Source organism: Callionymus lyra, chromosome 8 (genome assembly GCF_982586985.1).
Source record: "Callionymus lyra chromosome 8, fCalLyr1.hap1.1, whole genome shotgun sequence".
NCBI lineage: Eukaryota > Metazoa > Chordata > Actinopteri > Syngnathiformes > Callionymidae > Callionymus > Callionymus lyra.
This window is the reverse complement of record NC_141825.1, coordinates 7781561-7797174: the sequence shown is the minus strand read 5'-3', so window position 1 is coordinate 7797174 and position 15614 is coordinate 7781561. Positions and strand designations below refer to the sequence as shown.

At 36.5% G+C, this 15614-nt stretch overlaps 1 protein-coding gene across 4 annotated transcripts in view; it reads left to right on the top strand.

Annotated features, from left to right (window-relative positions):
* Nucleotides 1-12209: 12209 nt before the first annotated feature.
* The window catches only part of LOC148073527 (uncharacterized), a 45231-nt gene continuing 41826 nt past the window's right edge, over nt 12210-15614 (top strand). Inside the window, exon 1 of one of the 4 annotated variants that reach the window (XM_087798178.1) lies at nt 12210-12355. In XM_087798178.1, coding sequence (XP_087654304.1) covers nt 12304-12355 — 52 coding nt within the window. In that variant the 5' untranslated portion in view covers nt 12210-12303. Of the gene's footprint in view, nt 12356-12417; nt 12781-15614 lie in introns of those variants that run through there. The other 3 variants (XR_015712125.1, XM_087798180.1, XM_087798181.1) reach the window with 3 other exon arrangements.

Sequence of the window (15614 nt, the reverse complement as noted above, 5' to 3'; positions counted from 1 at the left end):
GAAAAGACATTTGTAGAAGATAAAAACACGAGTATTAACAAACTGAGTACATGCTAAGCTAATGCTAAAGTTGATTGTGGTATTTCTTTGAACTATGGGGACATTTAAAGAAGAGAAAAACACAATTAATGACAAAAGAATTGAAGGTAATGCTAAGTTGAAGCTCAGTAGCTCAGATGCTTCATCTCCACACGTCGTCAGGTAAGTTAATGGTTCATTAGTTTGTTTGTCAGTGGATTGTTTGTGTTGAAATTTGTGAAGCATCTTAAATCCATATGAACTGATCAACACAACTCTTAGAACCAGGGTTATGTTCCATATTTGTCATATCAATGTATTTACATCAACGTCTTCTCTGCTCTTTGATGTCGTCTGTGATCTTTCCATTGTTGCTCCCACACCAGGGATCCATTCAAGGAGCTCCATAATGAGCCCTAATTATCCCGGGACCTCGTCAAGTCTCTCCGGGCCCCACAACCCACTCCTCCACCCAGGTTGTCATGGAGACGGAACCTTTTTTTGTTTTTAATGAAGGAGACTCCAAAAACATTGGCGGCTGATGAGGATCAAAGCAGGATTTCTTCAGCTTTATTAATGGAGAGACGATAGAAAGGTGTCCCAGTTCCAAGAGCCCGGTTCTGTGAACCGACCCATGACTGTTTTGTGAGGCCCGGGGGCCACAGGTGGCCCTCAAATTGAACATATGTGGCCCTCGTATAAGTTCAATAAAATGTCAATTTTAAAATAGTTCTCTTTGAAAAAGCAAATCATATTTTTTCCAAATGAAATATGAATTTCCAAAAAAATGGAGGCGAAGCATAGTGTTGGTAGAATTAATGAAGAAAAAAATTTTATAAAAATAAATAAATCCACAATCACAAGTCTGAAGCAATAGATTTATTTTTACAATCTCAAAAAACATATTTTTTTTGATGAAAATTGTTTGATTATAGTTGAAAATTGTTTGATTATAGTTGAAAATTGTTTGATTACAGTTGAAAATTGTTTAATTATAGTTGAAAATTGTTCGATTATAGTTGAAAATTGTTTGATTACAGTTGAAAATTGTTTGATTATAGTTGAAAATTGTTCGATTATAGTTGAAAATTGTTTGTTTATAGGTGAAAATTGTTTGATTATAGTTGAAAATTGTTCGATTATAGTGGAAAATTGTTCGATTATAGTTGAAAATTGTTTGTTTCTAGTTGAAAATAGTTTGATTATAGTTGAAAATAGTTTAATTATAGTTGAAAATAGTTTGATTTTAGTTGAAAATTGTTTGATTAACGTTCAAAATTGTTTGATTATAGTTAAAAAATTGTTTGATTACAGTTGAAAATTGTTTGATTACAGTTGAAAATTGTTTGATTATAGTTGAAAATTGTTTGATTACAGTTGAAAATTGTTTGATTACAGTTGAAAATTGTTTGATTATAGTTGACAATTGTTTGATTATAGTTGAAAATTGTTTGATTACAGTTGAAAATTGTTCGATTATAGTTGAAAATTGTTTGATTTAGTTGCAAATTGTTTGATTAACGTTCAAAATTGTTTGATTATAGTTAAAAAATTGTTTGATTACAGTTGAAAATTGTTTGATTATAGTTGAAAATTGTTTGATTATAGTTGAAACTCAAACAACATGACTTTGTTTAAAATCAAATCTTCAAATAAATAGGATATAAATTGAAAGAGGATCACATTTAACAATGTTGTTAAATGACCAACATTTTAATCATCTAACATAAGCTAAGATAAGTATCTGCCGTATGTTCCATTAGAGCTGCTGCTCTGTGACTTCTTGTGTTTTAGCTTCAGCACAACGAGAACGTTCCGACCTCTCGGAGAATTTAATGATGTTAACTTTTTCTGGCAGCGACGGGACCTTTTCATTTCCTGTTGATGATGTCATGGCAACAGGCCACGTTCCTGTCCTCGTCTCGAATGCAAACGTCGGCTGAATCCTAACAAGCTTCCAAAACATAAATGTCTGAAAGTTCCAGAGAGTTGGAAACTTCTACATCGAGGTCGCGACTATTCCGGCTCTTAAACTGCCCTGATTCAAACACCTCTTGTTCCCTGTAGTTGCTAAGCAACCGGGGAGTGATGCGGGAGTTAAAGGATGTGTAAAGAGAGTCTTCTATGAGCTTCCGTTACACTCACAGCTATTAAGGAATATCACGCCTGTTGACCTTGGCTCCGTCACTAAAACACTCGGTCAACAGATTCAAGGAACACTGCTGCGATAATTGAAGGGGATTATGGGATTGAAAGGGTCAACCTTCACGATGGCGACTATTCGTGTCACGACCGTGTGAGTCTTTGAAACACTTTCGTTTTCGCACCAGGCTCTTTTGTTTCTCCTCCGACAAAATCAAATCAAATGGTAGAATTTTTACCTTGAAATACGTTTTAAATTCTTCCTCATAATGACCTTCACGGATAAATGAATGAAACGACAATGATTTAGCTTCGACTCTTTAAAGTGTATGATGGGAGTTGGTTCCTCATCATGGATGACAATCTTTTGAACAGTTCTAGAGTTGAACATGTTTGTTTACAACTCCCCCTGGTGTTAGAACAGTGTCATTGCAATGTCTTGAGTAAGTAAGTAAGTAAGTAAGTAAGTAATATTTATTTATATAGCGCTTTTCGAGACCAGGGTCACAAAGCGCTTAAACAATATAAAAAAGTACATACTTGAGTAGTCCCACACTGTTGCCAAGATTCCGCATGTGCATTTATTTTCACTAAACCAAAGTTAGACTCTTCTCTTTATCCATCCATCCATCTATCCGTCTATCCGTCCGTCCGTCCGTCCCTCCCTCCCTCCCTCCCTCCCTCCCTCCCTCCCTTCCTCCCTCCCTCCCTCTCTCCCTCCCTCCCTCCATCCATCCATCCATCCATCCATCCATCCATCCATCCGTCTATCTATCTATCTATCTGTCTATATCCCTCCCTCCCTCCCTCCTTCCTTTCCTCCCTCTCTCCCTCCCTCCATCCATCAAAACAAAACAGAGTCATCAGCATAAAAGCTACTACGCAAGTGTAAAAAAAAAACAAGCTATTTCAACTTAATAAATGTACTAACCCATACTTACAAAAATATTTAATCACAATTTGACGTGTCTTTCAGTGTTTTTCCATCGCAGTGTGACGTTGGAGTCCATTAAAGCATCGGTTCCTCTCGACCATGACAGATGGTCGGGCCCGTAAACGAGAGCGAGTCTCGCTCGAGTGTCTCCCAGGATGCCGTCCTGCTGCCAGGAACATTGGCCATTAGATCCTGGCGTCCACTACATCACGTCACTTCCACACATTATCACTGACCGCTGGGAGGACGAGCGGACACACTTAAGGTTTCAGTCAATTCAATAAATTATTCACCACTAATTTGTTTTGAGTTCACTTGCAAATGAACTAGAGTAACGATATAAAACAAGCTGTTGAAAATCAAATATATATGTTAAATGGTGCTTCACATCTTATTGGTGTCAGAGTCAGAATCTCTTTATTGTCGTTACACATGGTGCAACAAATTTAAAGAGCATCATCCAGACGGTGCAAATTACGACACATTATTTTTAAAGTTAAAAATATAAAAAAGGCTTTAAAAGATGTATTAATCAAGATTAAAAAAATAAACAAAAAAAAATACACAAGTAACAAATAAAGATAATGTGAATCGATAAATAGAGGTAAAAGGTTTTATAATATTGTCTGGTTATTAATAGTGCAATGTTTTTTTTGTTTGTTTTTATAAGATGCTCTCAGATGTTGTGTGATAGAGTTTTTATTTATTGTTATTTGTGTTTTTTAGTTCACGTGTTGCTGAGGGGTAGAAACTGTTCTTGAGTCGCGAGTCTGATCTAGGGCTGCACGATATTGGAAGTAAGTGTGATATTCGATATTGGTGTCTTGAATTGTGATATTGATATTAATGCTATTTTTTCTTTCACCTAAAAATGTAGCCGCGTACACACGGAAGTACTGTAGAGGAGGTCGGGGGGTTTAGAAAAAGGTAAGCGATGCTATGTTTCCCTTTCGTTTATTTCCGCACTTCGGTGCCGACATGATTGTAGAAAAATATCACTTATAACGCTCAGTCTCGCGGGACTTGCATCGGTTTCCCGCGAAACTGAGTGACATCAGAGAGGAGCCGCCGGCGCGTCAGGATATCACCAAATCAATAATAAATCCACCTCCTTGTACACGTACACATAACAGTTTATTAATGACCTGACGCTAACAACTAAGCTTAGCATACGGCGAAGACCGACAGGTTTACATTTGAAGTTCTGTGATCTTATGAAGAAAACAACTGAGATGAGATGAAAAGTTCTTACAATATGTTGCTTTAGCAAAGGGGGTTGAAAGAGACGAGTGACTGGATCACTAGTGTTTGAGTAGATCATAAGTTAGTCTTACTTCCGTGTATATACTGAGCCACGCCAAGTCAGTGCGCGGCACAGCTCACAGACGGACAGAGACGTAAACAACAACGAGACATAGAAGTACAAATTGACAACTTTACAGAATGTGACACGGATTGGTCGAAGTGCGCATGTAAAGCAGCTCTGGGTAGTTTTGGGTACCTTAATATTTTTGTACTAAAATAACGTGTGAGACACACAACTTAAAAATAGTCGAATGACTCATATACCGTGACTTGAGGTGTTTTGTGTGATTTTTATTTTCACTGTAAAAGTTCTTGGGGATGGTGTGAACATGGGGGGAGGGCAAATTCTGCCAATGGAAGTCTGGAAACAGAAAATCCGTCCAATCATCAACATTAACTATTTACACAAATGCCATCACGTGAGCCTGCAGTCCACAAACAACCTTTAGTCAGGCCTACTAAAAAAATAAATCTTCTATTACGCGGCTAAGCTTACGGTAAAGATGATGAAAGCTACCAGATACGGACGGTTCAGCACTTCCACAAAAGTACCTTCAGGCAAATAAGTCCACAAACAACCTTTAGTCAGGCCTACTAAAAAAATAAATCTTCTATTACGCGGCTAAGCTTACGGTAAAGATGATGAAAGCTACCAGATAGCATGAAACCATTAGAAATGTGTTTTTGGTGGGTGGATGGATGGATGGATGGATGGATGGATGGATGGATGGATGGATGGATGGATGGATGGATGGATGGATGGATGGATGGATGGATGGATGGAGGGATGGATGGATGGATGGATGGATGGATGGATGGATGGATGGATGGATGGATGGATGGATGGATGGATGGATGGATGGATTGATGGATGGATGGATGGAGTTTACCTTCATTTAAGTCATGTCTGTTACTATTGTATGAATTTGTAGTAGGTTTCGAATATAAATAAGATGGATGGATGGATGGATGGATGGATGGATGGATGGATGGATGGATGGATGGATGGATGGATGGATGGATGGATGGATTGATGGATGGATGGATGGATGGATAAATGGATGGATGATGGATGGATGGATGAATGGATAGATGGATTGATAGATGGATGGATGGATGGATGGATGGATGGATGGATGGATGGATGGATGGATGGATGGATGGATAGATTAAATATAACAAATTGTCGTCAACATCGGGTTTGTAAGATGCACCATGATTATAAAACACTGCAAGCTATTGGCTAACAGACGAGCTCCGTTCAGAGCATGAGTTCTGTATCCTGATTGGCTCAGCAAGCGGTGACCCCGGTGGGTCGCGATCATACTTTATGAACGGTAACCACTGTGGTTTTTATAAAAAGCTGTCGACTAATCATGCCTCCTGACTAAAACCTTGACTAGTTGTTACTAAAGTCAGAAACGGACGGTTCAGCACTTCCACAAAAGTACCTTCAGGCAAATAAGTCCACAAACAACCTTTAGTCAGGCCTACTAAAAAAATAAATCTTCTATTACGCGGCTAAGCTTACGGTAAAGATGATGAAAGCTACCAGATAGCATGAAACCATTAGAAATGTGTTTTTGGTGGGTGGATGGATGGATGGATGGATGGATGGATGGATGGATGGATGGATGGATGGATGGATGGATGGATGGATGGATGGATGGATGGATGGATGGATGGATGGATGGATGGAGGGATGGATGGATGGATGGATGGATGGATGGATGGATGGATGGATGGATGGATGGATGGATGGATGGATGGATGGATGGATGGATGGATGGATGGATTGATGGATGGATGGAGTTTACCTTCATTTAAGTCATGTCTGTTACTATTGTATGAATTTGTAGTAGGTTTCGAAGTAACTAGAATAATGAATCTGGGGGTAAAAAAACAACAAAACAACAAAAGACAAGTCTAACTTTGGTTTAGTGAAAATAAATGCGCATGCGGATCGTGGCAACGGTGCAGGACTACTGACGACATTGCAATGACACTGTTCTAACACCAGGGGGAGCCATAAACAACAGTAATATTTTTTGTTTTGTGTTGTTTTTATTCAACCTAGCACAGTCCTGTTCTACTTTCGTTGAAGTAAATGATTATAACAGTTATTTATATTTATTATTTTTGTATTTATTTATTTTAACCAACAATACAAATAAATAAATTAAAATTGTGATAATAGGGTTCAAGCAGAACATGTATCTAAAATTCAAAAGAAATATCATTATAATATGTCAATAACTACACATTTATTTTAAATATCTTGCGAAGAAACTTTTGGTGACATTTTACTGTAGAAATTTGACATAAATGATCATTATGTAGAGTCATTATATGTTTACAATGACAATTTAAAAATATTATATTAAAATAAATCCTTAAAAGGTTATTGGAACATTCCACTGGATTTATGATTCATTCAGGTCAGAGACAGACGGTTCAGCACTTCCACAGAAGTCTTTTGTGAGTCACACTCGATGTTCTCTCAATATATCCTGGTTCATATTGTGCGCCTTCACCACTTTGCAGGTTTCATTTTGCTGTATATGTCTTTAAATATTTCTAGATGGATAGATATATTTATTTGTATTGTTATATATAAGTTAATAAATACAAACATAATAAATATAAATAAGATGGATGGATGGATGGATGGATGGATGGATGGATGGATGGATTGATGGATGGATGGATGGATGGATAAATGGATGGATGATGGATGGATGGATGAATGGATAGATGGATTGATAGATGGATGGATGGATGGATGGATGGATGGATGGATGGATGGATGGATGGATGGATAGATTAAATATAACAAATTGTCGTCAACATCGGGTTTGTAAGATGCACCATGATTATAAAACACTGCAAGCTATTGGCTAACAGACGAGCTCCGTTCAGAGCATGAGTTCTGTATCCTGATTGGCTCAGCAAGCGGTGACCCCGGTGGGTCGCGATCATACTTTATGAACGGTAACCACTGTGGTTTTTATAAAAAGCTGTCGACTAATCATGCCTCCTGACTAAAACCTTGACTAGTTGTTACTAAAGTCAGAAACGGACGGTTCAGCACTTCCACAAAAGTACCTTCAGGCAAATAAGTGAATGAAAAAACGACGACATTTCTCTAAACAAAGGTCTGATAAATCGTACAAGATGCTTTTTATCTGGATTTTTCTCTCTCGTCCTTTTGTTTCAGTGAATCAGATCCAATCTCGCTGCGAACACGTTCGTCTCCCCACGAGTTCGTCCGAGGTAGGAGCTCGAACATACGCCGCTCGTTGGGTTCAGCGAACATTCGGATCATTCCCCGCCTGCTTGTGTCAGCAGTTCGGATCTCGCGTCTCCCCGGAGCGACACCAGTGGATTGAGAAGAGACACTTGTCGGCTCATTATCCTGGTCCACCATGTTCTCCAGGTGAAGACCGTAGACCCTGATCTCTTAAAAAAAAAAGGTTCAATCAAGCTCAAGTTCTTCACACCAACAGTGCCTTCATTCTATTTCTGTTTCTTTTTCTTTTTTTTTTCTCATTTCCTCTTTCATTCGTCGAACACGCGCGACGCTGCACTTCCTTCCGTCTGACGTGATCCTCTCGCCGACTCGTAACCCTGGACCTCCTTTCCTCTCTCTCGGCTGCTTGAACGCCTCACATTTCTGGCCTGTGACGTACGACGACAAGTTTCCAGATGTGACAGGAGGCGACTCGTGCAGAGAAAAGAGGTGAGAGAGAAACACGAGGGAAAGAGGGAGGAGACGTGTTTTGAAGGAGAAAAAATATATATACTTAAGCAATAAATAGTGAGTAAAGGAGACAGTTCCAGCACGACTTGATTCAACGGCCCTGCTGCTCACTTCCAGTGGGCGGAGCCGTCATGACACATAGTGCCGTGAAACTTAAGACTAGACACAAGAAGTTCCGAACCGTGTCTTCAGACCCTGGAAGAACTTTCCAGACTGTAATACTTTACTTCTTCTCGTAGCGTTTTTTAAAAAAAATGCCATGTTGGGAGAGAGGCACTCTCTGACCAATCGGCTTGGAACCAGGGCCGAGAAGGTACTAAAGATAGTATCTGTATTCGAAGTACGGTGCTGGTGCAAATGCAACACAAACAAGTTGAGTAGAAGTTGAGTAGAAAAGGGGTCTTCAGCTCCGGCCCCTTGAACCAAACCAGCGATGACGTTTTTTTTCATACACAGTGCGTGACAAAAATATAGGACCTCCCATTTTCAGGGGGTTCGTTATTTTTTCAAAAGCTTAATCTGTACGTTTTTGTTGTACTGTTCGACACCTCTTATTTGGTAGTAATTATATATTTTCTGCTAGATTGTTGTTTGGTTTTTGTGTGGTTTTATGCAAGTGCAAGATGACACAGATAGATCAAAGAAAAATAACAAAGACACAAAGATTAACATGGAATATCATCTTTTCAACAATAACATCACCAAAAATAATAAACTGTTGAAGTTGAGTTGAGTTTTGTAGCAACAATGTGTTCTTCTGTAATGTGTTCCTGGTTCATATGAGACAGAAGTTCCCACGTTGTAATAAATCGCTGACCTAAATTAAAGTTGAACATGTTCCCAGGCTTCAGGAATGTGTGTTTGGGAATGTTTTTTTCCACATATTTGGCTGCTGGCGACGAATATTTTATTTTATATCATCTGTTAATAGACCAATCAGAATATCTTACAGAGAGTATTGATTGATGATTGATATTGATGTGTTGATAAGGCTTCATGAAACAGTGTCATATTTTTAGAAGTCAGTAGGTGGCGCCTCACTTTAAAATGATGAGAGGTTTCAATATAATAGTTGTTTAAAATAATAGGATATCAATAAGGTTTCAGTTTCAGTTTCAGTTTATTTAGAAGGACAATGTACAGTTACATTCAAGTCTGACACGTTTACTTCCCCTTTGTTCTCCGTGGTTGTGCGAATGTAAACCCTTTACTTAAGTTCTTAGAATTACTTTATTTAATATTTAACTTGTTTATATTGACTATATTTACAATTAATATTATTTTTTAATTTAATTTTACACTGAATTTGTTTACAAAATGTCTTGGACTGACTTTATTTTATATGCTGTATAAATATATATATTTTTTTTACATTGAAAATTTTCACAATTATTATTGTTTTTAAATCTTTTTTTACATTGAATTTTCAATGGAATTCCTTCGTGCATTAGAAAAATTACCAAGAAAAAATAACGTTGCTTAAAATGATTTCATTTTTTCACCATCAAAATCAGACTCGATCAGAATAATTTAAAAAAAACAGTTTTAAAAGTGTTTTTTTTTTAACACAAACTTGACTTTATTTTCAATTTATTTACATTTACATTTTATGAAGTTACATTGAATATTTTTAGTTTGGATCAAACATTTTTTATAAATTGAATTTATCCACGCATTGAACAATGCTTTAAAAAAAACCAGCAGTGCTTCAAATTATTGTGTTTTTTGAAATTCAAAGTAAAATTGACTAATTCTTGGACTGACTTTATTTACATTCAAATAATAATAATAATTATAATATATTTTATTTATATTGCAATGTATATATTTGAACACAAATCTCAAAGGGCTACACAGTAGAACAAAGAAATGTATAAACACGACATTACAAGGACAGACATTAAAATGATCTAAAAAACCTTTCAAAAAAGGTGGTTCTCAAACCTTTTTTTTTAAATCATCCTCCGTCTGTGGAGCCCTGAGCTGGTCGTGAAGGTCATTCCACAGACGAGGAGCAGCTTGGAAAAGTCGGACCCCCATTGGTCTTGATCCGAGTCCTGGGTGAGAGCAGACGGTAATGTTGGCCTCACCTGGTCCTGACCGGGTCCTGGTTGATGTTTACATTTTAACACTTTTACATTGAATTACATTTTGTTTTTTTATGTTGAATTTTAAACTGGATTTATTCAAGAGTTTTAAGGATCGGGGAAATGTGAGTTCTTCCACTAGAGCGGGTCAGAATTCGCACACATTTCCTTCAGTATAAATCACCAAAATCTCCTAAATACTATTATTTTCCAAGTAAACAGTTACAGCAGATAAAAACTTTTCGTTTTATTTTAAAAGTGTTAGAAAATATAGTTCAACTGTGGCTTAATATAGAGTATTTGATGGAAACATGATTTTGCCGAAAGTAAAGAACACTAAATTTCCTTTACAGACTTTATTTTCTTTTTATCTACTGTACATAGAATGTATTTACATTTTATTTAGTTGAATAAAATGTATCAAATATTTTTTTACACTGAATTGATCCATGCATTGAAAAATGACATCCAAAAAATAACATTGCTTCAAATTATTGTGTTTTTTTCAAATTTAAAGTCTGATTTTATGATGTAAAAATTCAGTGTTAAAAAATGTGTTTTCAAAGTCCAATGGCAGACATTGACATACATGGTTGCCTGAATGTAAATACTGAATTGTTTACATTGAATTTGAATTGAATATTGTATTAACATTTCCATTTATTGTTAGAAGTTGAATTTTAAACTGGATTTATTTATGCGTTGAAAAAAAAATAGCATTGCTTAAAATTATTTTATTTTTAAAATTCAAAGTCAGATTTTTATAGTTGAAAATTGTTTGATTACAGTTGAAAATTGTTTGATTAAAGTTGAAAATTGTTTGATTATAGTTGAAAATTCTTCGCTTATAGTTGAAAATAGTTTGATTATAGTTGAAAATTGTTTGATTATTGTTGAAAATTGTTTGATTATAGTTGAAAATTGTTTGACTATAGTTGAAAATTGTTTGATTATAGTTGAAAATTGTTTGATTATAGTTGAAAATTGTTTGATTATGGTTGACAATTGTTTGATTATAGTTGAAAATTGTTCGATTATAGTTGAAAATTCTTCGCTTATAGTTGAAAATTCTTCTATTATTGTTGAAAATTGTTTGATTCTAGTGGAAAACTGTTTAATTATAGTTGAAAATTGTTTGATTACAGTTGAAAATTCTTCGCTTATAGTTGAAAATTGTTTGATTATAGTTGAAAATTGTTTGATTATAGTTGAAAATTCTTCTATTATTGTTGAAAATTGTTTGATTCTAGTGGAAAACTGTTTAATTATAGTTGAAAATTGTTTGATTACAGTTGAAAATTCTTCGCTTATAGTTGAAAATTGTTTGATTATAGTTGAAAATTGTTTGATTATAGTTGAAAATTGTTTGATTATAGTTGAAAATTCTTCTATTATTGTTGAAAATTCTTCTATTATTGTTGAAAATTGTTTGATTATAGTTTAAAATTGTTCGATTATGGTTGAAAATTGTTTGATTCTAGTAGAAAATTGTTTGATTCTAGTTGAAAATTCTTCGATTCTACTTGAAAATTCTTCGATTATAGTAGGAAAGTCTGATTTTTATAATGTAGAAATTCAGTGTTGAAAATGTAAGTCTGATCTCACACATTTACTTCCATAGAAATCTCCAAAGGCAAACGTTAACTGCAGCTTTATTTTCAAATGACTTAAGTTTTTCTTTTTTTTTATCTTATCTCAAAATAGTTAAGAAATATAGTTCAACTGTGGCTAAATATAGTAGTATTTGATGTAAACATGATTCTGCTGAACGGAGATGAAATGAAAAGAAAGTGTAAATGGAATAGAGGAGGAAAGAAAGAGAGAGAGAGAGAGAAGGAGGTCTCGTCTGGAAAACAGCATCTCTCCTCCACCGGCTCCTCCTCCTCCTCCCTCCTCGGCATCTCTCCCACGCTCCAGCCCCTCAGGATCCTCCCTTCAAAACCCCTTCATGCAGGAGTGGAGGTGGGCGTGCGTGGAGCTCCTGTGACCCTCTCTCTCTCTCTCTCTCTCTCTCTCTCTCGCCCACTCCTGCACCTCCTCTGCTGCCGCAGCTGGTCATGGACGGACTGCGTCTCCCTCCACTCATCGAGGAGGCTCTGGACTCCACAGGTCTGTGATGTTCCTGGATGTTGTGTTGCTATTTATAGCGCCCACTAGTGTGCAGAGCAAGGTATACACGTGTTGACATGGGGAAGCCACTCTGCCAGGTAACACGATTTGTTCTGGTCGATGATGAGGATCCGGGTCGCCCCAGAAATCCATCAGTTGTTTTTTGAGTTGTTTCTTCACAAGGATCTTCTCACACACTCGTCTCTCTGTGTCGACAAGAATCTGAGGAATGTTTTTTTTTTTTTCTTCCTCCCATGATTTGGACGCGAGTGAGGATGTTTGTCTGCTGAAGAGACTCTTGTCAGAATAAGAAAAAAAAAAAGACCCTCCCGGGGTCAGCTCGGTCCTGCTTCCTCTTCCCGCCCCTGGAACTGAACTCGTTTTTTTGTGAAGAACTTCAGGCGAGTAGAAGTTTGAGTTTCCAGGTTTGTTTGTTGTCATGAGAGCGTCTCGTTATCTTGATGACGTCAAACGTTCAGATTTTTCAGATAAACATGTTTTTTTGTTGTTGATGGTTTTGAGATTAAAAATGAGGATAAATTCAAGGTTTTCTCATCATTTTTTAAGGATTTAAAAGTGTTTGTTTTTCAAGTATGGTTAGATTCAAGTGGAGTCACATTTACCAAACAAATCTTATTTCAAGTTATTTAAATAAATAAATGATACTTGGTTTGTGTGTAAAGAGTTTAAGATTAAAAATTGTTAAGTTTTTGAAAATGTTTTTATCCAAATTTTTTATTCAAGCAAAATTTTCAATATCTTAAAATAAGACCATGGAGCAAAAGCTCAGACATTTTTACTTAAAATGTAATTTTTTTACCCAGTGACGTAGTTTTATGAGAGACTCTTGGTTGTACGAATACTTTTCTTTAATACTATTTTGCGTACGACTTTGCTGCCCGGATTATTTGTGGGAAAAGGTAGTGATGTGTTGATGAAGCTTCATGAAACAGTGTCGTTATTGTTTATAGTCCACAAGATGTCACTCTCTGATCTATTATCTATTGTTTGAACATGTATTTTTTTAACTACTACACACATTTTTAACAGAGAGCGCCACCTACTGGGCTGACACCGCATCGTGAAGCTTCATGAAACAGTGTCGTTATTGTTTATAGTCCACAAGATGTCACTCTCTGATCTATTATCTATTGTTTGAACACGTATTTTTTTACCTACTACACACATTTTTAACCGAGAGCGCCACCTACTGAGCTGACACCGCATCGTGAAGCTTCTTGAAACAGTGTCATTATTGTTTATAGTCCACAAGATGTCACTCTCTGATCTATTATCTATTGTTTGAACACGTATTTTTTTACCTACTACACACATTTTTAACAGAGAGCGCCACCTACTGAGCTGACACCGCATCGTGAAGCTTCTTGAAACAGTGTCATTATTGTTTATAGTCCACAAGATGTCACTCTCTGATCTATTATCTATTGTTTGAACACGTATTTTTTTTACCTACTACACGCATTTTTAACAGAGAGCGCCACCTACTGGGCTGACACCGCATCGTGAAGCTTCATGAAACAGTGTCGTTATTGTTTATAGTCCACAAGATGTCACTCTCTGATCTATTATCTATTGTTTGAACACATATTTTTTTACCTACTACACGCATTTTTAACCGAGAGCGCCACCTACTGGGCTGACACCGCATCGTGAAGCTTCTTGAAACAGTGTCGTTATTGTTTATAGTCCACAAGATGTCACTCTCTGATCTATTATCTATTGTTTGAACACATATTTTTTTAACTACTACATGCATTTTTAACAGAGAGCGCCACCTACTGGGCTGACACCGCATCGTGAAGCTTCATGAAACAGTGTCGTTATTGATTATAGTCCACAAGATGTCACTCTCTGATCTATTATCTATTGTTTGAATACGTATTTTTTTACATACTACACGCATTTTTAAACGAGAGTGCCACCTACTGGGCTGACACCGCATCGTGAAGCTTCTTGAAACAGTGTCGTTATTGTTTATAGTCCACAAGATGTCACTCTGATCTATTATCTATTGTTTGAACACATATTTTTTTAACTACTACATGCATTTTTAACAGAGAGCGCCACCTACTGGGCTGACACCGCATCGTGAAGCTTCCTGAAACAGTGTCGTTATTGATTATAGTCCACAAGATGTCACTCTCTGATCTATTATCTATTGTTTGAACACGTATTTTTTTACATACTACACGCATTTTTAAACGAGAGTGCCACCTACTGGGCTGACACCGCATCGTGAAGCTTCATGAAACAGTGTCGTTATTGTTTATAGTCCACTAGACGTTGAAAATTGTTTGATTATCGTTGAAAATTGTTTGATTACATTTGAAAGTTGTTTGATTATAGTTGAAAATTGTTTGAGAGAGAGATAGCACTGAATGAAGCTTCATGAAACAGTGTCGTTATTGTTTATAGTCCACTAGACGTTGAAAATTGTTTGATTATCGTTGAAAATTGTTTGATTACATTTGAAAGTTGTTTGATTATAGTTGAAAATTGTTTGAGAGAGAGATAGCACTGAATGAAGCTTTGTGAAACAGTGGCGTTATTGTTTATAGTCCACCAGATGTCACTCTCTGCTCCATCATCTATTACCTTGAGCAGCCATTTAATCAAGTTATAATCTGAGAGCGCCACCTACTGAGCTCTGAAAAAATAGCAATAACTTCATGAAGCTTCATTAGAGAAACATTAGTGAAAACATATGGAACATTGTTTCACGAATAACTATTACAGCTTGTTCAATTCACAACACAGTTACATTGACAAATGATCACATGACCTACATAATGTTAACACACATCTTTTTTTCATCCCTTCTTTTTTCCAGCCTGATGGTCCCGCACTACAGTCGCAGTATATAATGGGGCCCCTTAGGAAATTAAACGTTTCACGCCTGCTGTAACATGTACTTGTACCTCTAATGCTCTAGAGAGGAAACAAGGAAAACAGTTTGAGGAACAAGAAATTCACATTTTTTTTCTCCATGTAACTCCAGGAGAGAACAAGGAGTTTAAAAAAATCCAACCTGTTTTTGTTGTTTTTTCGTATTTCAAATAAATACAGATTTTATAGAAGAGCTTTTTTCTAAATTTAAAAACAATCACTGTTTTTTCAAAGCATTACATCAGATTCTACCTTATCTTTATGATTCAGTGTACCTAACGTAACCTCGGTTCTAGGCCCTGCAGCCACGCCATTAGTGAAGCCATAATAGAGGGCGCAGCACTCATGAAGT